The sequence below is a fragment of the Mesoplodon bidens genome (assembly GCF_964165515.1).
Source record: "Mesoplodon bidens genome assembly, chromosome: 7".
NCBI lineage: Eukaryota > Metazoa > Chordata > Mammalia > Artiodactyla > Ziphiidae > Mesoplodon > Mesoplodon bidens.
This window is the reverse complement of record NC_138164.1, coordinates 49,836,393-49,862,685: the sequence shown is the minus strand read 5'-3', so window position 1 is coordinate 49,862,685 and position 26,293 is coordinate 49,836,393. Positions and strand designations below refer to the sequence as shown.

Here is a 26,293-nt window from a genome sequence, read left to right as displayed (position 1 = left end):
TATTATACATAGTAGTAATTCATCCATTCTCATTCTATTTAGTGTTTCATTGAATGAATATACAGTTAATTCATCCATTCTATAGCAGATTGACATTTGTTTTATTTTTCAGTTTTTTGTCTATTGCAAGTTATGCTGCTGAAACATTCTTGATGTCTTTTGTTGGATATATACATTAGAGTGCATTGCTGGGTCATAGGGTACACATGTGTATGTTCAGTTTTAGTAGGAAGCACCAGATAATTTTCCAAAGAGATTGTATCACTTTTACCCAACCATCAGCCGTATATGGATGTTTCAGTTGCTCTACATCTTTGCCAACACTTGGTAGTGTCTGTTTTAAATCATTCTGGTAGCTGCTGAAGAATATCCATTGTGGTTTTAGTATTTGTATTTCATTTATGGCTCATCAAGCTGAGAATCTTTTTATATTGATTTGCTACTCGGATATCCTCTGGTAAAGATCTTTTCCCTATTTTTTCTGCTGATTATCTACCTTTTACTTAGTGATCAGTAGGAGTTCTTTATGTATTTTGGACATGAATATATATATTCATAAAAAAAATCTTCTCCCTGTCTGTGGCTTATCATGGTGTCTTATTAAAAGTACTCCATCAATCACTTCCTTTTATGCCAACTTATCAATCATATCCTTTTTGTCTAGTGATTTTTTTGTGTGTGTCCTATTTAAGAACACTTTTTCTACCTCCTGGGTTGTGTCTACCCTCTGGGTTGTGTCTACCCTCTTCTGTTACCTCCTAGCAGTTTTATTGTTTTACTTCTCATCTTTAGATCTGTAATGCATCTAGAATTGATTTTTCTGTATGGTGTGATTTATAGATCAAGACATTTTTTTCCCCATATGGTTATCCAATTGACCCAGTTCCAGTTGTTGAACAAAATACACATTCTTTCTTCTTTGCACTGTATTATAACCTTTGTCATATATCAAGTGACCGTATGTAGATTTGTTTCAGGACTTTCTCTTCTGGTCTGTTTGTCAATTTGTCTCTCCTGAAACACTGATACCACACTCATTACTTTAATTACTGTAACTTTATAATAAGTCTTGACATCTGATAGTAAGTTCTCCAGCATTGTTCTTCTTCAAAGTTATCTTGACTATTCTTTAATAAACTTGAAAATTTCCACACACAAAAAAAATACTGCTAGGATTTTGATTGAGACTATATTGACTCTATAAATCAGTATGAGGAGAATTTACATCTAATACTGAGGCTTTCAATCCATGAAAATGGTATAATTCCTTCACTGATCTGTATCATCTTTATCTTAATAATGTTTTTAGTGTAGGGGTCATGCATATTTTGTTAGATTTATTCCTAGATATTTAATTTTTAAAATTGCAAAGCATATTGTAAAATATATCAATTTTTAGAACTTCCATGTTTTTAATAGTTTGTGCTGCCTCATAGAAGTTCAGTTGATTTTTATATATTGATTCTTGTATCCAGTGTCCTTGCTAAATTTACTTATTAATTCTAATATCTTGTCTGAGGATTCTTTTAGAGTCTTTAGGGATATAATAACGTCATCAATGAATAAGTACAGGTGTATTAATTTATTTCCAATCCTTTGCCATTTTTCTTTCATAACTATACAGTTTAGGATCTTTAATGCAGTGTTGAATAGAAGTGTTACTAGTAGGCAGCCTTGTCCTGTTCATGAACTCAGGGAGAAAATATTCAATATGTTCACCACTAATGTTTTCTATAGATACCCTTTATCAGATTAAGAAGGTTCTATTCTAATCCCATTTTACTAAAAACTTTTTTCTTTTAAGTCATAAATCGGTGTAGAATTTTATCAGATGCCTTTTCTGCACCTATTGAGATGATCCCTGGATTTCCCCCCATTTATTCTATTGATGTGGTAAATTATATTGTTTTATTTTTGTGCCTATGTTGAACCATCCCTGGAATCCAGAATAAAGCAAATTTGATCAAGAAGTATTTTATTTTTAAAAATTTGTATCAGGGACTTCCCTGGTGGTGCAGTGGTTAAGAATCCGCCTGCCAATGCAGGGGACACAGGTTTGATCCCTGGTCCGGGAAGATCCCACATGCCGTGGAGCAACTAAGCCCGAGTGCCATACCTACTGAGCTTGCATTCTAGAGCCCACGTGCCGCAACTACTGGAGCCTGCGTGCTCTAGGGCCCGTGCTCCGCAACAAGAGAAGCCACTACAATGAGAAGCCCGTGCACCGCAATGAAGAGTAGCCCCTGCTCGCCACAATTAAAGAAAGCCTGTGCACAGCAACGAAGACCCAACTCAGCCAAAAAAAAAAAAAAATATATATATATATATATATATATATACACACACACACACACACACACACACGCACACATATATATCACTGGATTTTATTTATTAATATTTTGAATCTATGTCTATGTGAGAGAATTGGCCTATTATTCTTGTTTTTCATCATGTTTTTGGCATGTTTTTGGTATAAAGGTTATACTGGCCTCATAAAATAAGGTGGGAAATTACCTTTTTTTCTATTATCTAGAAGAGTCTGGTAAGATGGGTTTCATTTCTTCCTTTTGAAGAACACTCTGGTGATGCTATCTCAGTTTGGAGCTTTCCTTATGGGCAAGTTTTAAATTATTAAGTTACTTTAATAGTTTTAGGACTATTCAGGTTTTCTGTCTCTTCTTATAACAGTTTGGTTAGTGGTATTTTTCTCGGAACTCCTTTTGTTTTGTTTTATCCAGCATTGAGACTGCTGAAAACTATATTTTACTTTCAAAATAGAAATCTTTTTGAGGATTTCTGCTTGGTTTCTCCATCTCTTGGCCACTGTTTACAGATTGGCAAATATCTTCAGGGGAAAAGCAGCTCTGAATTCAAGCTTGCATCTCTGTTCTTCCCTTCTCTCTGGGATCTTGCTTGGCATTTAAAGCTCTCCCTGTCTTTATAACCCTAAATTCCAGTTTTGGTCTCCCAGCATAGAGCTGTTTCCTAGCCTCTTAACTGCTCTGCTTCTCACCTTCTCTGCCCCATGTCAGCTATGAATCAGTAGCAAATTCTGTGAAAGGAAAAAGTAGCACAGAATATTGGGTTCATTTCAATCTTTTCTCTTAACTCTAGGTTCTTGTTTTTTCTTTTTTTATATATATAAATATTTATTTATTTATTTTTGGCTGTGTTGGGTCTTCGTTTCTGTGCGAGGGCTTTCTCTAATTGTGGCAAGCAGGGGCCACTCTTCATCGCGGTGCGCGGGCCTCTCACTGTCGCGGCCTCTCTTTTGCGGAGCACTGGCTCCAGACGCGCAGGCTCATAATTGTGGCTCACAGGCCTAGTTGCTCCGCGGCATGTGGGATCTTCCCAGACCAGGGCTCGAACCTGTGTCCCCTGCATCGGCAGGCAGACTCTCAATCGCTGCGCCACCAGGTTCTTGTTTTTTCAAGCCCTGGCTGCTTGACTGTGTTCTGATGCCCTGAAATGGATGCTATTTCTATTTTATTTTGGCCTATTTTCATAAGACCTATTGTTCTAGGCAGAAGAGTTGGTCTGATACAAACTAGTCCCTCCCAGCTGAAAAATTAGGCAAGCCTTTTAAGACACTTTGAACCTATTTCCTCATCTATAAATTGGGAATAATATCATCAGTTTCCTCAGAGGGCTGATTAAAATAATAATATGTGCCTGGTACATAGTAGCACACAAAACTATAAGCTGATATTATGTTAATTTCAATAATAATAAATACTAAGCATCTCTGAAACTATAGTATAAGATACGAGTTAGCAAATTTTTTCCTATAAAGGGCATATAGCAAATGTTTTAACATTTGCAGGGACACACAGCCACCTACTCCTCCCCCTCCTCCACTCCCACAGTAACTGTTAAAATGTAGTATTCTTGGCTCTGTGTACAAAAACAAGAGTTTGCCAAATATAAGCCAAATGGGAAATAAGGATTTAAGTTAAACTTTTAAAGTTATAGCAAATAATTTGAATATTCCATTCGATCTGACATAAGTCAGATGGTCAGTCTCTTGCTCACTATGCTCCTATCTCACCAAAAATAAAAGCTAAAGTCCTAATCATGGACTTAAAAGACCCTGCACAATATGGTCCCTTCCTTTACTCCCTTTTACTTCTCTGACCTCATCTTCTGCTTTCCCTTTCATTTACTTTGCTGCTGCTACACTGGCCTTGTTATTCCTCAAACAAGCCAGGCAGGCTTCTGCCTCTGCATCTTTGCAGGCGCTAGTCTGTGTGCCTGGAATGCTCTTTTCTCACACTTATGTCAGGTCTTAACATCATAAGTACTGCCTTCTTTTTAATGCCTTCCATCACTTCTTTTTTCCTTTTCTTGCTTTATTTCTCTTTGACCGCCTCAAAATCCATGACTCTCCATTGTCCATATTCCTTAGCCTGGAATCTGATGTTATCAAATATTGGTTCCAACATGCCTCTCCAACCTTATCTTCCACTGCTCTTTAAAAAAAAAAAGTATATATATATATATATATATATATATATGGCCTATACTTAAAAAATTTTACGTTCCCTGTACAACACTATTTCACCACTTTTGTACCTTTATTTATGCTCTCTCCTTCTTGAAGAATGAGTTCCCCCAAATAAATTTTGTTTGTTTTTATTGTAAAAAATTCTTTTCTCCTAATCTTTCTGAGTAAAATCCTACCAAATGAATAGCTCAGCTCAAATGCCACCCTTACCATAATGTTTCTGTTAATCACTCAGATTAAAGTTATCTATATATTCTTTGAACTCTGGTACCATTTTATCTGTATTTTTATCTCACCACTTTCCATAATAATACTATTTATAGCCCTTTACCTATATATTCTATACATTGCTTTATGTGTTCTGCATGTATCATCAGATTTAATTCTCCCTGATACTCTCTGCTAAGTACCAGTATAAACTCTGGAAATAACGCAAGAAGCAAACAAAGGAGAATTCTGAAAAATGCAAAGAGGAGAAATTAGGGACCCCAGTATCAGAGGAGCAACATAGTGTGACAGGGTGTCTTATAACTGTCACCCAACAGCAAATGTTGGGGTAATGCAGACTCCCAGCCTAACAACAGAATGTGATGCAGGTAGGCTCTTCCTTTCCTTAAAATTGAATGAGAGTCTTGCCAACAACACCAAGGGGGAATTGATCAGGAACTCCATTGACATTAAGTGGCCAGGGAAGTATGGTTATTCCCTACTACACATGAGACTCCCCTTCCCCAATGAGACAGAGGGTGGCCAGGTCTCCACAACACAGGTGCCACGCCCAGAAAGTGCTCTTTGTCCTTGTGGCTTGGAGACTCCCTTCCCCGACCTAGAGGCACCAGATAGCCCAACCTGAGGAAGCTCCCCACCAACTCTCACCCGCAGCACCAGCAGGGACCAGTGGAAACCCTAGTGGCACCAGGAGAAAATCAAGCAGACGGAAAATACCACTGTGAATGCCCTGAGAATTAAATTCTCATTAGAACTACAGCCTGAAAAAGTAGACTAGGACTTGGTGCTAAATCTAAAGAGGAAGACCACCTCCTACTGTAAAAGATTTAAATAGGACCCAGAGTCTTCTAGCATAGTTACCAAAATGTTGATATAATTTTGAAAATCACCTGTCATACCAAGAACCAGGAGAATCACAACTTAAATGAGAAAGACAGTCAATGATTAACACCAAGATGATCGGATTTGGAATTGTCTGACAAAGAATTTTAAAGAGGCCATCATAAAAACATCCTAACAAGCAATTACAAATTCTCTTGAAACAAATAAACAAAATAGAAAATCTTAGCAAAAAAATAGAAGTTACCAAAAAAAAAAAAGGTAAGTTATAGAACTGCAAAATGCAATAATGGAAATAAAAAACTTGTAAAATGGTCTCAATAGAGTGGTGATGACAGAGCATAGAATCTGAGCTTGAGGATAGATCAGTAGAATTTACTCAATTTGAACAACATTGAGAAAATAAATGGAAACAAAATGAACAGAGCCTTCAGGACCTGGTGGACAATAACAAAAGATCCAACGTTCATATCATCAGTGTCTGAGAAGGAGAGAGAGTAGGTTTGAAAAAGTATTTGAAGAAATAATGGCTGAAAACTTCCCAAATTTTGCAAAAGATGTAATTCTGCAAATTCAAGAAGCTGAGTGAATCCCAAATAGGATCAGTGCCCCCGCCCTAAATCTACTCCGAGATATGTCAGTTAAACTTTTGAAAAGTAAAAGCAAAGAAAATATTTTGAAAGCAGCCAGAGAGAAATGACACACTGCATATAAGGGAACACCAACTCAAATGACAACAGATTTCTTATTTGGGTGTGGGAAAACAGATACTGTTATATACAATTTGTGGAGGTATAGGTTTGACCAACGTATGCAAGGGTAGTTTTATAGTGATTTTGGTTTGGTTCATTTACTTTGGTTCAGTAGTTCAAGTTAGGGGAAGCTATCTGTCAGAAGTATGCTTAATATCTACAGTGACATATAGAGAGAGGTGTTTGCTTATAAAGACTAGAAATAGCTGGGCTGTGGACCAATAATGGGGAACGTTTTAAGATAAAAACTAATACAAAATAATACTTCACAAGGAAAAAGAAAAGAATTCCACAAAGAGCAAAGACATTACTAAGCTAATTGTTGGTCTAACTTTCATAACATTTTTCAATTTCAAAATGTGTTGAGGATAATTAATAAACAGTGAACTCAATAAATACTTTGAATACTTACAAACATACCCAAATGTAAATTCAAGGCACAATAAAACAAAAGTAACATTTCACTGTTCTGATTATCAGTGCACTTATTTCTATGGGTAATTGAGTTGAACATAATATATATTTTCAAAAAGTAAAAATCATATCATATATATTCATCAATGAAATATTAATTTTAAATTTAAAAAAATGTACTTCCTATCCATTTTTAAGGGCCCAGCGTCCTGTTATTCCTTCCATATTAACTATTCAGTCCAGTGTTATCACTGTCTCCTTTGAACTCTGACACCATTTTTTCTCCTTTTTATCTCATCATTTTCTATAATATGGATAATAATAGTTTTATTTATTGCATTTAAAATATATGTACCATGCATTGCTTTATGTGCTTCACATAGATTTTCAGATTTAATTCTCATATCAGCCCTTAATGAGGTAGTTGTTATCCCCATTTTACAGTGAAGAAACTGAAAAGTTCAGATGTTGAATAACTTGCTCCAAGTCATGCAGTTAGGGCTAAAGTCTAGATTTCCAACTCAGATGTCTTTGCAACAAAGCCTTGTCACTATGCTAGACTGCCTCTTAAGTGAGGAGTAAATAAAAGAAATGCTGTATATGTTTGAAAGAAATTTTGACATAGAGGAAAGAGAATCATTAATAAATTAATAAAATGCCCAAACTATAGATTCTAAAAGAAACACAAATTTGGTTCCATACTATTAATAAGGTAAGTCATTAATGAATACCGTTAAATATGAGATACACTAATGAAAAATGTAAGAAAAAAAAGTTCACAATATCTGTTATATCAGCATCAAAAATTTTAAAGTTAGAATCGTACCACTTGTTATATCATTTATGCCATGTCCAAATAAATGAAAATTAATATTTAATAGGATTCAAGTACTTATTGTTAGAGTTAAGTTTTTCTTAAATGTTAAATTTTCTGTGTAATACATATATAATTTTATGGGTTGTTTTTCTTTCTTTTTTTTTTTTTTTCTTTTCTAGAATTCTGGAGGTGGAAGTGGAGTTGATCTTTCGGTACTAAATGAGGCTCGTAATATGGTGTCAGATCTTCTGGTTGACCCAACCCTTCCCCCGCAAGTCATTTCTTCCCTCCGGAGTATCAGTAGCTTGATGGGTGCTTTCTCTGGCTCCTGTAGGCCAAAGATTAATCCTCTCACACCATTTCCTGGATTTTATCACTGCTCTGAAGTAGAGGACCCAGCCGAGAAAGGAGATAGAAAACTTCACAAGGTCAAAATACAGTAATCAGCCAGCCCTGTTTATCACGTTTAATAATGTTTTTGAATTAAAACTGCTCCTTTAAATCTTGGATAAAATAGAATTTCTTTTTAAAGGGCCAGCTTCTTTTCCAGCACACTGAGTTGCTTGGGACTTCAGAGGTAGTCATAATCTCAAATAATTCTAAGTATTCAGTTTTTATTCTAAATAATATTGATGTAATTAGCAGTTATAACTTCATCGGTAACAACTAGTTTTTTATTATTGTTGTTATTGTTTTTAAGAAGTAGAGAACAACAGGCAAATTTAATTTCAGGCTGTACAGCAAACTAGTATTCAAATTGTGTCATTATTCTATTTTATTCTTTAGAAACCAGAAATTGTTCTTTTTGAACCAAGAAAAAATGATCATTAGAATATTCATTTTATGAAATTACACAGCATTATTTTAAACTGATTTTCACATTTTTTGGAACTGTCTCTCCCTACCTCCTGCCTACCCACTGGAGATTACTATAGCCCAATAGGCATTGACTTTTCCATCAGTAGATATGGGATTAATTTTTCTTTAAATATCACTGATTCAAAATAGGATTTCCTTTAGAAAATAATAAATACTGTTCTAAATAGGTATATATTATGTCTGTTCAGGTTGCTTTTAATTCTTTTATTTGACTATCAATACCTTTACCAGTAGCAAAGATCATAAAACTTTAAAAATAGAAATATTTTAGAGATTATTTTAACTACTTTATTCTACTGGCTAAAGAGACTAGGAGAAGATGAAATTCAAACCAATTAATTTTGTTCATTGTAATAGTGATCTAGAGCTTAGAAAAAGTTAAATATAGTTTTTGGAGAGACTCTGATCATCAGTTAATTCTGTTAATTCTCAGCATTATTGTATAGAAGTGTTGAAAAATTAAGCAAGCCTGATTAGAGCAAAATTTTGATAATTGTTCACAAATCTGGATCATAGGTAGTTATGTGATGCTTTTATTTTTAAAGTGTCTTGAGTAGCACCTGCATTACACAAAACCCAATGGTAATTAAGTTATATAGCATTTTTTTTTAGCACTCTACCTATGAGAAAGGTTAATCACAAGCAACAAAAAGGGATAGCAATAAATTCATCAATAAAATAACTAATATATTCTTGAGTTAGTTTTCATTTGATATGTTGTTCTTCCTTTGTATTTTCCATTGACATCTGATGTTTAGAATAGTAATTTTAAAAAATAATTCTTAAAAATCTTAGTGATAAAAATCACGCTGAGGGAATTCCCTGGTGGTCTTATGGTTAGGATTTTGGGCTTTTACTGCTGTGGCCTGGGTTCAATCCCTGGTTGGGGAACTGAGATCCCACAAGCCGCATGACGAGGCCAAAAATAAATAAATAAATCACATTGATATCAGTATTATGTTTGTTATTATGTTTACTATGTAGAAAAGTGTACTGTACATTTTAGAAACATTTAAACAATAATATTAATTAAATAGGATGCCTAATTGCCTCATTTCCTGAACATTCTAGGTAATAAGGCTTATTTTGAGTACTAGAATTTACTGATAGGAATAAGTCATATAAGAAACAGGAAGTAACCCTTATTTCTTTTCTTTGTGTTCTTTAAAACTTCTTATTTGAATTTCTTATCTAATTTATCTCTGCTTTGGAAAAGAATATAAAAATCCTGATGTTACTTCAGAAAAGAGCAAGAGCATTTATGAAAAAATAATTAGTAAGGAAAAGGGAGTTAGAACAGGTAATTTAATGTAAATGTCTTATATGTGTATTAAGAACTGAGAAAGATTCTATGGACCTAAATTATAGTCAGAAAGGATGTTACATAAACAACTTTTTCAATGTAAATATAACTAACATTGAACCTTTAAAAAATCGACATTCGGGCTTCCCTGGTGGTGCAGTGGTTGAGAGTCCGCCTGCCGATGCAGGGGACACGGGTTCGTGCCCCAGTCTGGGAAGATCCCACATGCCGCAGAGCGGCTGGGCCCGTGAGCCATGGCCACTGAGCCTGCGCGTCCGGAGCCTGTGCTCCGCAACGGGAGAGGCCACAACAGTGAGAGGCCCGTGTACAGCAAAAAAAAAAAAAAAAAAAAAAAAAAATCGACATTCTTGGGAAAACTTAAATATAAATGGTATTTATCTCTTTGAGATGGTTTCGTGTCTGCTGACAGGGGAAATTTCTAAGAAGCAGAAACTGTTTAATGTCAATTTCACTAAAACACCTATTCACAATGGTCAAAAATGGAATATTTTGGTTAACATTTGGATTAACCGAGAATATTTTCAAAAATTAGGGTAAAATATTCTTAATGTGAAAGGTGTTCTGAATTTAATTTAGTTATTAATTCAAAAGGTAGCTCAGAATTCTGCAGTTTAACCTCTATCTATGTACATTAGCATTGTACTGAAAATGTATTAGGAAATAGGGATCACTCCTGATCCTAAGCTTGCCCTCTGAAGTCTTTTTTCAGGGTAAATCTTTCATATCTACTTTTAAAATTGTCAGTTGCATATTTCTCATAAAACTAGGAATAAAATGTACAAAAGAAAAAAATTTGGTTAAACTGTAGGGAGATCAGAAATCATTTTTTAGTTGGAGGAAGATAAATAGAACAATATAGAATGTTATGTTTGGAGTAAAATTGACAGATTTTCAGAATAAAATATTTTGTTACTCCTATACATGCTAAAAATGTACGGTTGATCCTTAAACGACATGGGTTTGAACTGTGTGGGTCCACTCAGACCCGTATCTTTTTCAGTAGTAAATACTACAGTTCTACACCATCTGCAGTTGGTTGGATCCACGGATGCGGAATCCGGATATGGAGGAAGCCTGCATAGGGAAGGCCCACTTGTATGTTATTTATGACACCTAGATTATTCGACTGCACAGAGGATCAGTGCCCCTAACCCCCGAGTTGTTCAAGGGTCAACTGTACTTTGTATTGATATTTCCATGGACCATCTTTTACGGCATATTGAAGGATAACGATTTTAATCATTGTTAAATTATTCAACAGGGGCTAAACAGTAGGAATAGTTTATCAACCCCACAGCTGAGGAGGAGCTCAGGAACCTCAGGTCTGCCACCTATCGACCAGACTACTCCAAGGTGGGAACGCAATAATGGCAAAAGGCCTCACCAAGAATTTGGCATTTTAAGGTAAAATCTCCAGAGCCTTTTCAAGAAACCTGAATCTAATACATCAACTTTCTTTCTGTGAATGAAGTTTGAAATAGTTCTAAAAGCATAAAGGAACACTGGAAGTATTTTAGTATAGGATGGCTTTGTTTGTAACGTGGCCTGATAAACTGATTCTTAAAAAGAAGGTAATCTCCCTTCTCCCCCAAAATAGGTAAGTTGGGTACAAAGCATGCTGGAGCCCTAAGAACATGAATCAGGGAGGCAGTTTAAGGAAACAAGGATCAATTTAGGATGCAGTACTGGGAAAGCCACGGTAGAGGTGGCCATATTAGGGGCAGTCACCAGTCCACTGCGTAGTATTCAGAGGTTGGTCAACAGTTTCTGACTTGTGAAAGGAGGAACATCCCCAAGGTTCACCCCAGATGTTACCTCAGACGTGAGATGTAAGGTAACAGGACACTTTTAAGCCCTGTTCCTGCTGGGGAACTAAAACTACTAATATATTGTATATTCTGTTGAGGATTTACTTGGAACTAAACAGTGCTAATCCTACAAAGGAGAGGTGTCAGTAACTGCAACCAAGTGAGTGATACTGGGAGATTGCAGGAGCTGAGATCTTCTGAGTGTATATATATCCACTTACTCTGATAAAAAAGGATTCAATACTTTGCCTTTTAAAGGCCAGGAAAGATATTGATCTCTTATGTGAGTTATAAGCTTCTATTTGGTCAATTATCTAACCATTATAATAAAATTGGAACCAGTGTAAATTTCCTGTTAAACCACTTTGTTAGGACTGAGCATGTGTTGTGTTGATACTTTAACTTGACCTGTGTAGTTACAAATTTGAAACAGTAGGTGGCAATGTTGGATCAGAGCTATTTATCTGTTAAACTATATTAACATTTTTATATATGAAATATGATCAGATCATTGTAATTTTCCAGATTCTTGTGTGATTTATTAATTTGAATCTTCTACAGTACATTCAAGTAGATGAATTCCATTTTTATAAAAGAAAAATTGAGTGAAATGATTTATAAAATAGGGATGGATTCAAGTATGAAGAGAACATTACAGGAAAATGAGCTTTGGTCCAAAGCTAGCCCAGAGCCTAAACAGGATAATGGTTTTTGTTGCTGTTGTTGTTGTTGTTTTGTTAACGGAAGCAGGATATGACGAAGTAAATGACGTTAGGAACTGAAAATATGACAGGTATTTCTTAACCCTGGGAAATATCTAGAGAATACTTATGAGTTTAAGAAAGAATGATTCTATTTTTTCATCTTTCCATCACACTGATGGAACAGCAATGCATTTAAGATAAAAGAAACGTTTGATGCACTGAGTTAGTTATTTTTATACTCCTGCCTCACACGATTGATAATAAAATAGAAACATGGTCCAAGGAAAACTAATCTTTATACGAACATATCTCAGAGTTAAAGGTAAGTATAGGCAGATTCCATATGTTTACTTAACACTCATTAAAACAAAATCATATGCCTCATAAAGGATTTAGAACTTTGAAGAATACAGTAATTGGCCATATTAGGAAACATCTACTTTAAAGAGGTGAGGCTAGAAGTAATCTTTCTAGTGTGCAGAAGCTGGAGCTTCTCAGTAATAAATTTCTAAGTATACTTTGAACGTAGGGTAAAGGGGAATATATGAAGCATTGACAACCACTCTTCCTTTTGAAATTCAAGTCTCTAGATCAGTGCCGTCCAATAGAAATTTCTGTGATGATTGGAATTTTTTATAGCTGTACATGCAATTTGGTAGTCCCTAGCTACGTGTGGCTATTGAGAGCTTGAAATGTGTCTGGTATGACTAAGGAGTTTAATTTAAATTTGATTTGATTTTAATTAATTAAAATACAAAGAGCCATATGCAACTGTCATATAGATATAAATGGCAGGCATATTAGACATCATAGCTATAGATCATAAATATATGGTGACATTTTGTTTGGGAACATTTAAGCTTTAGTAGCACAAAACGAATAGACTTGTAACTCTGTAATCATGAGGCATTCATTTTGAATTTATTAGAGTACTCCAGAATGGAGATCACATTTCCTAGTTTTGATACGAATGCAGCTCTGGATTCTGATCATAGCTTCTCTGACTATGATTTTAAATCACCCTGTGATTTCAGCATGATTTAAATATTGAACCTCTTGCTCCCTGAAACTATGTCTGAAACCAAATTTCTCATCCCTCCAGCTGCTTCTCCCTCTGTTACTATTATCCTGTCCTCATTTCCTGGCACAGTGCTGCAGTCCTCTAGTTTTGTGGTTGCTTACAAAATTGATTTACCTAGAAAACTTGATGTTATCTATACATCCTGTTACCTTACTCTATAGATAACAGTTGTCAAGTCTATCTCTAAACCTCTTTTCCTCTCTATTCCTTTTTTTCCTTTATCACTTTGCCTACACTATTTCATGCTTTCATTATTCCTTACGTGGGCTATTGAATTATCCTTCCATTTCTAAAATCCTTCACTACCCAATCCATCTTCTACCCTTCCACCAGAAATCTTCTGTAAACAAAACTTTGATTATACAGTTTTTTCTAATCATTAAGTTTTTGGACATTTATCAACACCCATAGAATACTGCCCAAATTCCTAGCCTGAGATTTAAAATTTGTTACTCCCTCATGACAAAGTTGCACCCTTACTTGGAAAAATTAAGCAAACAGAGATGAGCAGTCTTGCAAGGAATAAGAGTAGAAAAATGATTTGGAAAGCTCTCTGCGTGAAAGTAACAGGCATGTAACTTGTGTTAGACTCTTCCTTGAAGTTTTCTCATAATTTTGTTTTTAGTTTCAATCCCTTTGAAAATTAAGCTTAATTATATTTTTCAGCTGCCTCATTTGTGTAAAGCGTAAAATAGGACTTAAGTTTGGTTTTCTTTATGCTTTGCCTGGAGAAAAAAAGTGAAGTATTATAAACCTTATGTTAGGTATGATGAAAGGACTCCAAAGGAGGAAAACCACAAGGAAGAAGAATTAGTCCTACTTGAACAGCCACTGTATTACCTACTCTTAAGAGTTTACCACTGCTGGAGCTTCCCTTGTGGCACACTGGTTGAGAATCCGCCTGCCGATGCAGGGGACACGGGTTTGAGCCCTGGTCCGGGAACATCCCACATGCCGCGGAGCAACTAAGCCCGTGCACCACAACTACTGAGCCTGCACTCTACGGCCTGCATGCCACAACTATTGAGCCCACATGCCACAACTACTGAAGCCCACGTGCCTAGAGCCCGTGCTTTGCAACAAGAGAAGCCACCGCAATGAGAAACCCATGCACCGCAATGAAGAGTGGCCCCTAGAGAGAGCCTGCATGCAGCAACAAAGACCTAACGCAGCCATAAATAAATAAATAAATAAATAAATTTTTAAAAAAAGTTTACCACTGTTCATCTCTTAGAGGACTTGAGATTTTAATTAATTAAGAAGGCCATTACTTTATAACACCAAAATACCTCTCTGGTATCACCTTTATTTATCTGAAAATCCAGTCAAGCTTAACTGTTTGATATTCCCTCTGTACACATCTGTGCCCCTTTGTAGTTATTCCCTCTACCTAGAAGAGACCCTCTGACCCCTATTTCTGTATGTCTTTAAAGATTGAGCTCAGATGTCACAGCTTAAGAATAACATGTTGACATCCCCCTCCCTTGTTCTCCAAGGAAAAGTAATCTGTTTCGCCTCTGAATCTCCTTAACACCTTTTCTTTGCTCTTTTATGGCAATTTTCATTTTCTACCTTGCGTTAGTCATTACAACCCTTCTGAGACCTGCTTGACTACTGTAAAGAGTTTGGGATTACATTAAAATGGGTCTTTGAAGATAAACAGCTGCTTAGCAAGTATCCTGCAGGGGTATGGTGTCCATATGACAGTTGATACTGCCTTCTGCTTAAGTTTCAGACCTAGGATGAAGTTTTACTGGTCAGGAAATTCCAGGAAGTGTTGAAGAATGCTTTTCTGCGTTAGCTGACAATTGAATTACCCAAGTACAGTGTTAGTACCTAGGGTTAAAAGAATGGCTAAACTGCTATCCATGGAATGACTGCTGGGACCCAGACCCTCCCTGTGGACAAACAACGTATTCAGAACTCACAGCTCATTTCCTTTGAACAGACCTTCCCTGGGGAAATGTAGGCAAATTGCGTACCAAAAGTCTGAGGGCCATCAACTATAGGTACTACTACACTAAAGAGGCTTGCTTTTAACCTATTCTGATTCATCGTTCATCACCGTAAGTGCTCTGTAATTAAATCTAATAACTTGTTGCCTGGCAATAGTATGTCCTCTAAATAATGTACTTGGGAACCAGCTTCTCAATTATGTGTCTCATAATTTATTAGAGATTTATACCAATGGCTGGAACCTATTTGAACTGCAGAGATTCAAGAGGGCTAATGGTGTCATCCCACTCAGTTTTTAAGATAATGGCTCTGCAAATCTGGATGTTGGACAGCCAAAAAGTTTTACAGCTATCTAAAAAAATAATAAATGAGGTGATACAAAACTTGTCAAGGTAATTTGCATTGATTGTCTTAGAAATCAACTCTTAACATATGACTTAACTCTGTGACCATAACATTTGACATCTCTTGTAATGCTTGTGCACTTGGATTTGAAGACCGATTCCCAAGTCTGACTTTAATCACCTTCCTACCAACTATTAATAATCACTGGGACTCCTAGCCTATCTTGCCCTCTGCTTTCTTCAGTATTTTTTTTTTAACATCTTTATTGGAGTATAATTGCTTTACAATGGTGTGTTAGTTTCTGCTTTATAACAAAGTGAATCAGTTATACATATACACTCTTCAGTATTTTTTATGTAATCTCATTGCGGTATATATTTATCTGGTTATAGGCAGGGAATTAATGATTCTGGAACCGAGCTGAAAACCTGTCATTTGACCTCTCAATTCTAAACAGCTGTTTCAGTTATTAGGCCCCCTGGATTAAGGTAGAAGACTATGGAGCAGTGCTTCGGGTCTCTTCTCTGAAGGAGAAAACCCTGTCTTTGTTTTGAATATTAATCAGGAAGTAGATGTTGGTAGAGTACACAGATTGTTCTGTTTGAATATTGCCCTGGGTGGTATTGTCACTCTTCTTTCCCCATCTCTCCCACTCTATATGTAGGCAATGAATATTCAAATGCAAGGAATGCTTGAGCATTGGTAGGGAAATGAGTTGAGTGGTATTATTTACATATTGCCTCTTTTTGTAACATTGCCAACAAATTATTATTACTATTGAGCAAAAAATGTTATAGAATATAAAGGCTAGATGTTATCTTAGAAGTCCTTTATTCTAAATTTCTAATTTTACAGATGGAAAAAGATAGCATCAGAAATATCTGATGCTGAAAAATAGATTTTCCTTGAGTAAGGGGGTGTGGAAGTACAAAAAAGATGAAGGAGTTAGGGAAAATCTTGAGAACTCAGCCTATACTAACAAAATATCGAGTGGAAAATAGAGAATCTAGATTTGTTCTTGATCCTGTAGCAAAGTGCCCACATCAGGAACCTAACAGAAGAAAACAGGCTAGTGACTAAGAAAGGAAGTGCTATATGTGTGGCACTGGGCCAAAAGCTTTAAAATATATAATCTTAAAATGCCTTTTATGTATCAGTTGGTATACTGTGACTGCTCATCTATATGTAATTTCTTCATAAGAACCCTAAAACCTGTAATAAGCATTTCAGTTGCAGGGTATGATTGCGTCAGTGGGTAATCAATATTGGTGAAGAAGGGGAGCGGAAGATAGTGAAAAACTGTATGTTTTAGGCCAGGGATTCTCAGTGAGGTCCCTGGACCACCTAAGTACTTGTTAGAAACGCCAGTCTTCTGACCCTACCCCAGACCTTTTGAATCAGAAATCTTGGGGATGGGACTAGAAATCTGTGTAGTAAGAAGCCCTCCAGGTGATATTCATAACCTGCTTGAAGCCAGGGTTCAGCAAATTATAGCCTGTGGACCTAATGTGGCCCATACCTGTTTTTGTCAATAAAATTATATTGAAACACACTCATACTCATTTGTTTATTATTGTTTATGGCTGTTTTTATCCTGCAGTGGCAGAGTTGAGTAATTGCAGAGACCACATGGCCTGCAAAGCTCAAAGTATTTACTACTTGGTTCTTTACAGTAAAAGTTTGCTGGCTCCTGCTTTACTCCTTAGGCACTAGATAGATGTCTAAACTAAATGTATAAGCAGATATTTGCTAATTGAATTGAAGACCATAAGGAAAAAAGGAATTTCTCATGTTTTTAAAAATCTTAACCTATTATCTTTCCCTTTTAGTCAAGGATGCTATCTAAATGGACCTTGTAGTTCAAATCTACTGACAATCCCGAAGCAAAGGTCATCTTCTGTATCGTTAACTCACCATATAGGTCTAAGAAGAGCTGGTAAGAAATCATTTTTGTGACTTAAATATGGGAGGCCTCAAAGTATATGGTAGTGCAAACCTTGTCATTACCTATTTATAGCTAATTTCGAATACCATTTCATGTGTTATAAGTTAACATAACTAAGCAGTTTGGGTTGGCTATTAGTTAACAGTTTGCTCATTTATTAATTTTTGAACAAGTACTATGTATCAGGCACTTTGTTAGGCACTAGTAATTCAGGGATAAAATATAGAACTATTTAACCTGAGTAGTTGTAGACAGAGAACAAGGGAAAACCCTGGAAAGAGCATTCTTTTGTAGCATGATAATTGTGGAGGAAGAAAAAAAAAATCTTAATATGAGAGTAGAAAAAAACCCTGACTATATCCTATATCCTATAATAAGTCATTCTAATAAAATTTTTATCCAATTATCTATCTATGGGGGGGTGAATTGACATAACATTATATTAGTTTTAGGTATATAGCAAAATGATTTGATATTTGTATATATTGTGAAATGATCACCATAAGTCAACATCTGTCACCACACATAATTACAAATTTTTTTTTCTTGTGATGAGAACTTTTAAGATCTATTCTCTTAGCAACTTTCAAATATGAAATACAGTATTATTATGCAATACGGTATTATTAACCACAGTCACCAAAGACAATAGAATGGCATATTTAAAGTATTGCAAAACAAAACTTGCCAACCTGGAATTCTTTATCCAGTGAAAATATCCTTTAAAAATTAAGGTGAAATAACATTTTTTTCTTACAAACAAAAGCTGGTAGAATTTATTGCTAGTAGACTTGCACTGCTAAGATTCAGCAAAGGAAGTTCCTTAGGTAGGAGGAAAATGATCCAGATTGAAGCATGGATCTTCAGGAATGAATGAAAAGCACTGGTAAGCCTAAATATGTGGGTACATAAGAGAATACTGATCATTAAAAACAATGACTCCCTTGTGGCTTGCATAGTGTATAAAGAAGTCAAGTATATGGTAACAGTGGCACAAAGGGTGGGAAAGGGGTAAATTGACTTAAACTTACAGTGTACTGGCAGTGATTGAAAAGTACTAAAAAAGTTCTAATTTAAAAGAAACTAATACTTCAAAGATGCACATTGTAATATCCAGGGTGATAATTAAAAGAATAAAAGAAAAAGTATAAGTAAGAAGCTAATATAGGAGGTAAAATGGCATGATTAAAAAAAAACCTTGAATAATCTAAAATAATACAAGAAAAGAGAAAATAAGAAACAAAAACATAAAGAATAACTAAAAAAGAAATAGCAAGACGGAGGATTAAGCAAACTATATTAAATATACACCTTGCGTGGGTGGCTGGTAGGGGAGCTGGGGGTGCCAGGGATCTGACCAGAGTTGTTAGAGTATATTATCTAAAATGTGCTGTTTTCCACAAAAAAGTTGAAAATACACTCCAGTTAATAGATACAGACTGTCAGACAATTAACAACACAAGACTCAAGTACATTCTCTTTACAAAAGGCACACTAAATATAAGGACACAGGTCTGATCTCATGGGTATAAAGCACACAAACCAAAAATTAATTAATTAAAATAAAATACACAAACCAAAAATTGATTAATTAAAATAAAATACACAAACCAAAAATTGACAGAACTAAAGGGTGAGAAAGACAAATCTGTATTCATTTTGGAGATTTTAACTCACCACTCTCATTATCTAGTATAATAAGCAAACCAAAATATTAGTAATAGATAAATGGAAGATTAGGACAACATGATTTAACTGACTTGACCTAATCGACTATAAAACACCACACTCAGACATTACAAGATACATATTTTTTCCAAGGACACACACAAGATTGATCAAAATAGACCATTTGCTGAGCTATAAAACAAGTCTCAACAAGTTTCAAAGGATTAAAATCATATATAGCGATCAGCTTCCGGAATGGCAGAGAGAGGATCTCAGTAAACTTGTTCTTCTGCTAAAACAACAAAAATAGGGGCAAAAAACTAAACTCAATCATTTCAGAATTCTGGAAGTTAACAAAAGCCAGAGAACTAGAAGTCATCTATACAAGAGAAACTAACTACCGAACCTTGGTGAGACAGTGGGGTTCTGCGACAGTTTAACTGGGGGCACTTCCCAAACCCTCTCTCTGCCCAGCTCAGTGATACTACAGCTAAAAGCCACCAGCTTTGCAGCCATTAGAGTCTGACCTCTTTAGAAACTGCATTAAAAGCAACAACCTGATAGTACAGTAAATGTTTTGTTCAAGCTCCCTGGAAAACACTTCTATTCCCAGGGTGCTGTGGATATTTCATTTGACTCAGAGCTCAGCTTTCCAAAAACACAAAAAACCCTTATACCCTATGCCAGGCAACATTGTGAGTGTGTAAGGCTGTGATTTCAGCTGGGGCAAACAAGAGCTGATTGGGAATTTAAAAGGAAATCCTGGACACTAGATGACCCTGGGGAAGTGGAAAGCTCTGGCAACAGAAGAGGATAGGTTTTTTTTGTTTGTTTTTTTGTTTTTGTTTGTAACAAAAGGGGCCAGAATAACTGGATGTCCAAGAAAAGAATTTGGACGCTTATCCCACCACATATACTAGGCTGAGCACATGTTTAGGGCTGTGCACGTGCCCAGGAAAGATCTGGGAAAGGCGAAGGCCCTGGTCACTCCATCTGTAGCTGACCTTGAGGTCCTGCACAAGCAGGAAGTAAAAGCTAAGGCTGTCTTGTAAACTTGCCTGGAAGTTTGAAGTTGTATCTTTTCAAACACATTCTCACCTACAGATGACCCAGAGGCAAGACATTTAAAGTAATCTTCTGTCTCATCTAAATTACACTGACCCAAGAATGGCTTCTAAGAAGTCAAGCATAAATCAAGGAGAAAAGGGGAAAAAAAGCAGCAGAGAACTCAGTGGCTACACACCTCAGAGAAAACAAGATCTACATATTGAGTCCAGGAAATCACTCAATGAATAATCAGAAACAAAAAACGAACAAAAACCCAGCAACATACACCTTGAGGGTGGGAGAGATCTGATATTAGAATTGTTACAATATATTATCTAAAATGTCCAGTTTTCAACAAGAAAACCATAAAGCATGCAAAGAAACAAGAAATTTTTCGCCATGTAGACAATGAAAAACAGCCAACAAAATTTCCCTGAGGAGGCTTGGATTTGGGATTTAGTAATGACTTTAAATCTGCTACCATAAATATGTTTAAAGAACTTGAGGAAACCATATCTAAAGTAAGGACAGTATGACAACAATGTCTCACCACAGAAAGAATATAAAGAATTAGAAATTATAAAATAAAATTATAAAATAATTTAAATAATTATAAAATAATTACCACTTCTACTCAGTATTGGGTTGGAGGTTCTATTCAGGGAAGTTTAGGTAAAAATGAATAAAAGGAAGATGTAAAACTATTTGCAGACAACATAATCATATATTTGTAAATCCTAAGAAATTCATTAAACCTATTACAACCAATAAACAAGTTCATTAGTGTGGCAGAATACAAGATCTATAAACAATAATCGTATTTCTATATACTAGCAATGAACAATGCAAAACTGAAATTAAGAAAATAATTTCAGGACTTCCCTGGTGCAGTGGTTAAGAATCTGCCTGCCATTGCAGGGGACACAGGTTCAATCCCTGGTCCGGGAAGATCCCACATGTCGCAGGGCAACTGAGTCCGTGTGCCACAACTACTGAGCCTGTGCTCTAGAGCCTGTGAGCCACAACTACTGAGCCTGCGTGCTGCAACTACTGAAGCCCGCGAGCCTAGAGCCCGTGCTCTGCAACAAGAGAAGCCACCACAGTGAGAAGCCTGCCCACCCCAACGAAGAGTAGCCCCTGCTCGCCGCAGCTAGAGAAAGCCCACACACAGCAACGAAGACCCAACGCAGCCAAATATAAAATAAATACATTTATTTTAAAAAAAGAAAAAATACTTTGGAATAAATTTAACAAAATAGTGCAAGACTTGTACACTGAAAACTCGAAAACGTTGAAATTAAAGAAGACTCAGATATGTATTTTTTTAAAATTTTTGACTATGCTGCATGGCATGTGAGATCTTAGTTCCCCGACCAGGGATCAAACCCATGCCCCCTGCATTGGCACGCAGAGTCTTAACCACTGGACCAACCAGGGAAGTCGCAGGAAGACCCATATGGAAAATATCCCATGTTCATGGACCAGAAGACTTAATATTGTTAAGATGGCAATACTCCTTAAGTTGTTCTAAATTTAGTACAAATCCTTATCAAAATCTGAGCTGGCCTCTTTGTAGAAATTTGAGAACCTGATCTGAAAATTCATATAGAAATTCAAGGGACCCAGAGTAGATAAAATTATCTTTAATAAAAAAAAAAGAAGAAAAAAACTGGGGGGCTCACACTTGTAAATTTTAAAACTTACTACCAAGCTATGGTAATCAAGACAGTGACACTGGCATAAGGATATTCCAACTCAGTGGTATAGAATTGAGAGTCCAGAAATAAACCCTTACATGGTCAATTGATTTTCAGCCAGTGTGCCAAGGTAATTCAATGGGGAAGGAATAGTGTTTTTAACAAATGATGTTGGGACAACTGGATAGATATACAAATGAAAAAGAATGAATTCGGAACCATACCTGTCATCATACTCAAAAATTAACTGTAAATGCTTGTACACTCAAATATAAGAGTGAAACCATAAAACTTATAGAAGAAAACATAGGAGAAAATCTCTCTGAGTTTGGATATTCTTAGACACCAGAAGTACAGTCCATAAATGAAATAAATTGATAATAGAGGGGGACTTCCCTGGTGGCGCAGTGGATAAGACTATATGCTCCCAATGCAGGGGACCCGGGTTCGATTCCTGGTCAGGGAACTAGATCCCACATGCAAGCCGCAACTAAGAGTTCGCATGCTGCAACTAAGGAGCCTGTGAGCCGCAACTAAGGAGCTCGCCTGCCGCAACTAAGACCCAGTGCAACCAAATAAATATTTTTTAAAAATTCATAATAGGAATTCATTAAAATTAAATCATTTGTATTTACTTCAACAGACACCTAAAGAAAGTGAAAAGACAGTCCACAGGATGGGAGAAAATATTTGCAAATTACGATCTGACAATGGACTTGTATTCAGAATAGACAAAGATGTCTTAAAACTCAATGATAAACACACAAATGACCTCACTAAAAAATTGGCAAAAGATTTGAATAGATGTTTCTCCAAAGAAGGTATACAAATGGTCCTAACCACGTGAAAAGATACTCAGCATCATTAGTCATTAGGGAAATGCAAATCAAAACCACAAGGAATCATGACTTCACACCCACTATGATGTCTATAATTCTAAAGACAGTATAATAAGTGTTGGAAACATGTTCAGAGGTAGGAACACTCATACATCACTGATTGGAAAGTAAAATGCTACAGCTACTTTGGAAAACAATTTAGCAGTTCAGTACTTGAACAGAGAAATAAAATTGTGCTGTATTCATACATACAATTTTATATGTCATTCAAAATGAATGAACATATGAAACATCTTTTTTAAATGTTGAGCAAGACATAAAAGCATTTATACTATCTGATTCAATTTACAAAGTTCAAAGAAAGGGCAAAGCTAAACTGTAAAGAGATAACATATGTGGTATAAATATAAAGAGAGGCAAGAAAAACACTACCATAAAAGTCAAAGTAATGCTTTCCTTTAGTGAGAGGGAGGGGAATTAGATGTTGGATACGGGTTTCTGATCTCTGGCCATGTTTTATGTTTTAGCTTGAGTGGTGAGCATTCCTGTTATAACTTTTCTGTATGGGTGTTATATTTCACAATTTAAAAGGTTTATAATAAAAATGATGAATCTGTACTGTAGAAAGTATCTTGTAAGGGTTGCTGGGGTTTTCTTTACCATTTTGTCTTCTCCTCGAAGCTGTTCTATGTTATATGAAATTTCTACCCTAAAATTAGGCTATCCTTTATTCTTCTCAGCCTGTTTGTCAGGGTTTTGGACACTCAGTATTATAATAGAAAAAAGAATGCTGAAAATTAGGACTTTAGTCTCCAGTTAGTAACTAACTGTTATTATTTTGACAAGAAAGATACTTCCCTTTTCTAGTCCTCGGTTTCCTCTTCTGAAACATTAAAGTGTTTGACCAATTATTTATAAAATCTTTTTCAGCCCCAACATTATATGAAATTATAGGAGCCTCTAAACAAATCAGTTTGATAGAACAGCAGTTGGCAGCCCTGCACATGTAAAATAAAAACGCTACTTAACCCACAGGGCTATTATGAAGATTAAATAAAGTAACACATTGTATAGTCAGGGTTTTCCAGACAAATAGAACTAATAGGATGTTCGTGCATGTGTATATACCTACATACATACATATATACTTACATACATGGGGTGGGGAGTGATTGATTGATTGACTGATGGGGATTGGCTCGCCAGATTGAGAGGGCTGTCAGGTCCAGAATTTTTAGGGCAGGCTGCCAGGCTGGAAATTCTAGCAGGAGTCGATGTTGTAGTTTTGACTCTGAAGGCAGTCTGGAGGGAAAATTCCTTCCTCTTTGGAGGACTTCAGTCTTTTCTCTTAAGGCCTTCAACAAATTGGATGAGGCCAGTCCACATTATAAAGGGCAATATGCTTTATTCAGTCTACAGATTTCAATGTTAATCACATCTGAAAAATACCTTCACAGCAACATCTAGACTGGAATTTGACCAAACAACTGGGCATGATAGCCTAGCCAAGTTGACACATAAAATTAACCATCACACACATCTGTAACTATGTCTGAAAATACCATAATACCTTAACAACTGTTATTTGCTTTCCTCTCTGATTCACACTTTACTTGGATCTTTATTTCAAAATAAAGTTTTAAATCCACCTACACCTCTCCAGATATACCCTTAGTTCAAGGCACCCAGCAAAGGCTCTTGAGTAAATCAATAGGATTAGGGATGTATGTCTGAAGCACTCTTTTTTTTCCCTTATTTTAACACTTAGCACTTGTTTGTATTTTCCACTAGACTTTAGGTTCATTGAGTTGTAAGGATGGCATCTTTTTCTCCATTGTGAAACACTGCACGTTTTCCAGCATATAATAGGCTCTCAAATACTTGTTGAATGAATGAATGAGCTGGAAAGATGTGGATTTTTTTAAGGGATCTGCTGTTGTGTTAATATGATTTTATCGTATGCTTAATTTGCTTAATGCTATCAAGAACTTTGGTTCTTTGATAAAAATGAATTGTATTGAAAAATATTCAATAAAATTTGGTAAAGATGCTTTTGTTCATGTGGATAATCAAGCTGGTAGGGACACAAAATGTTAAAGATAAAGACCAATATGAATTAGGAAAATTTGTGCCACACATTATGTACATTTTAGTTATACTTTTAGTATTTACCTACTATGTGCCATCCTGCCACAGGGTGTTTATTCCACTGTCATTGATGATGACAAATATGGTCTATATTCTGCCTGAATTCGTAGAAGGTCTTGAAGATAGCTCCATGTAGAAATCTAGTTAGTTTATCATTTAACTGTAAATACTTTGCTTTCTTTAAAGAAGGAAAATGCTCTTTATAAACACCCAAACACGGACAATAAACACATACATATCAGTACACACATTCATACATACCTCTTTCTTCTCTTTCAATTTTTTAGGTGCTTTACCTGGCCTGAATTCTCCCAGTCATGGACCAATGTCTGCTGGCTCTCCAACTAACCGATCGCCTATAGAATTTCCTGACACTGCTGATTTTCTTACTAAGCCAAGTGTTATTTTACACAGATCTCTGAGCAATGCACCCAATTCACCAGAGTTTTATCAGCAACTTAGAAATTCTGATAGCAATTTATGTAACAGGTAAGTTTCCGAAGTGTTTACTATTTGTTTCAAAATATAGGTTATCTTAATAAAGTATTACCAGTTTTCTTGTTCTGTATTATAACTAGATGATTAATGAATACTATATCCTCTTCATCTAGCAGTTTTTATTCTAAACAATTTTTTTCATTTCAGTGCCATTATTCATTTCCCAGCTAAATGATCTCCATCTGAAGTGAAATATAGTGGTATTTTATCCATCATAAGATAGCAGTAAATGTATGAGAATTATTTTAGTATGTACTAATTTAGTACCTATTTACAGTACCCAGTTCATATGGTGTTTGTTCTCATTTCTGCTTTGATGGTAATAAGTGTTTACCTCAGATCTTAGTGTTACTTCCAAAATATGTTATTTCCTTCATAGGGACACAGGTGCTTTCTAGGATAAAGCCTGTTAAGTTTATAGAGAGATTGGAATATTAGGATATTTTGCAGTTGGGATCTTGCAGTTAAAAAATAACCAGATTTTCTGATTGTATTTAGGTAAAAAAATTTTGCCTCACTTATCATATACATATATTTATCTGTTTTATTTTATAAGCTGTGGACATCAAATATTGAAATATGCTTCAGCATCTGAACCAGAGTCTGGTACAGACTGCCACAGGGAAAAGTCAGGTGAGACTGCAAAAGTCATGTGTGTTTAAATTTAAGAACAATTTCTTACATTGTTTTTTAAAATGAATAAATGAATGAGTTTTTTAGTTTATCCATCTTTAAAATGAAGATTATAATCTTTTTTACTTCACAGAGGAGTTATTAGCAAATTATAAATAATAAA

At 35.6% G+C, this 26,293-nt stretch overlaps 1 protein-coding gene across 2 annotated transcripts in view; it reads left to right on the top strand.

The window, feature by feature from the left end:
* PDE3B (phosphodiesterase 3B) overlaps positions 1–26,293 on the top strand; it is a 164,385-nt gene that overhangs the window by 97,926 nt on the left and 40,166 nt on the right. The window contains exons 3-7 of one of the 2 annotated variants that reach the window (XM_081238926.1): positions 7,738–7,770; positions 11,023–11,165; positions 17,485–17,591; positions 25,287–25,488; positions 26,054–26,130. In XM_081238926.1, the coding sequence (XP_081095052.1) occupies positions 7,738–7,770; positions 11,023–11,165; positions 17,485–17,591; positions 25,287–25,488; positions 26,054–26,130 (562 nt within the window). Of the gene's footprint in view, positions 1–7,737; positions 7,987–11,022; positions 11,166–17,484; positions 17,592–25,286; positions 25,489–26,053; positions 26,131–26,293 lie in introns of both variants that reach the window. The other variant, XM_081238925.1, reaches the window with a different exon arrangement.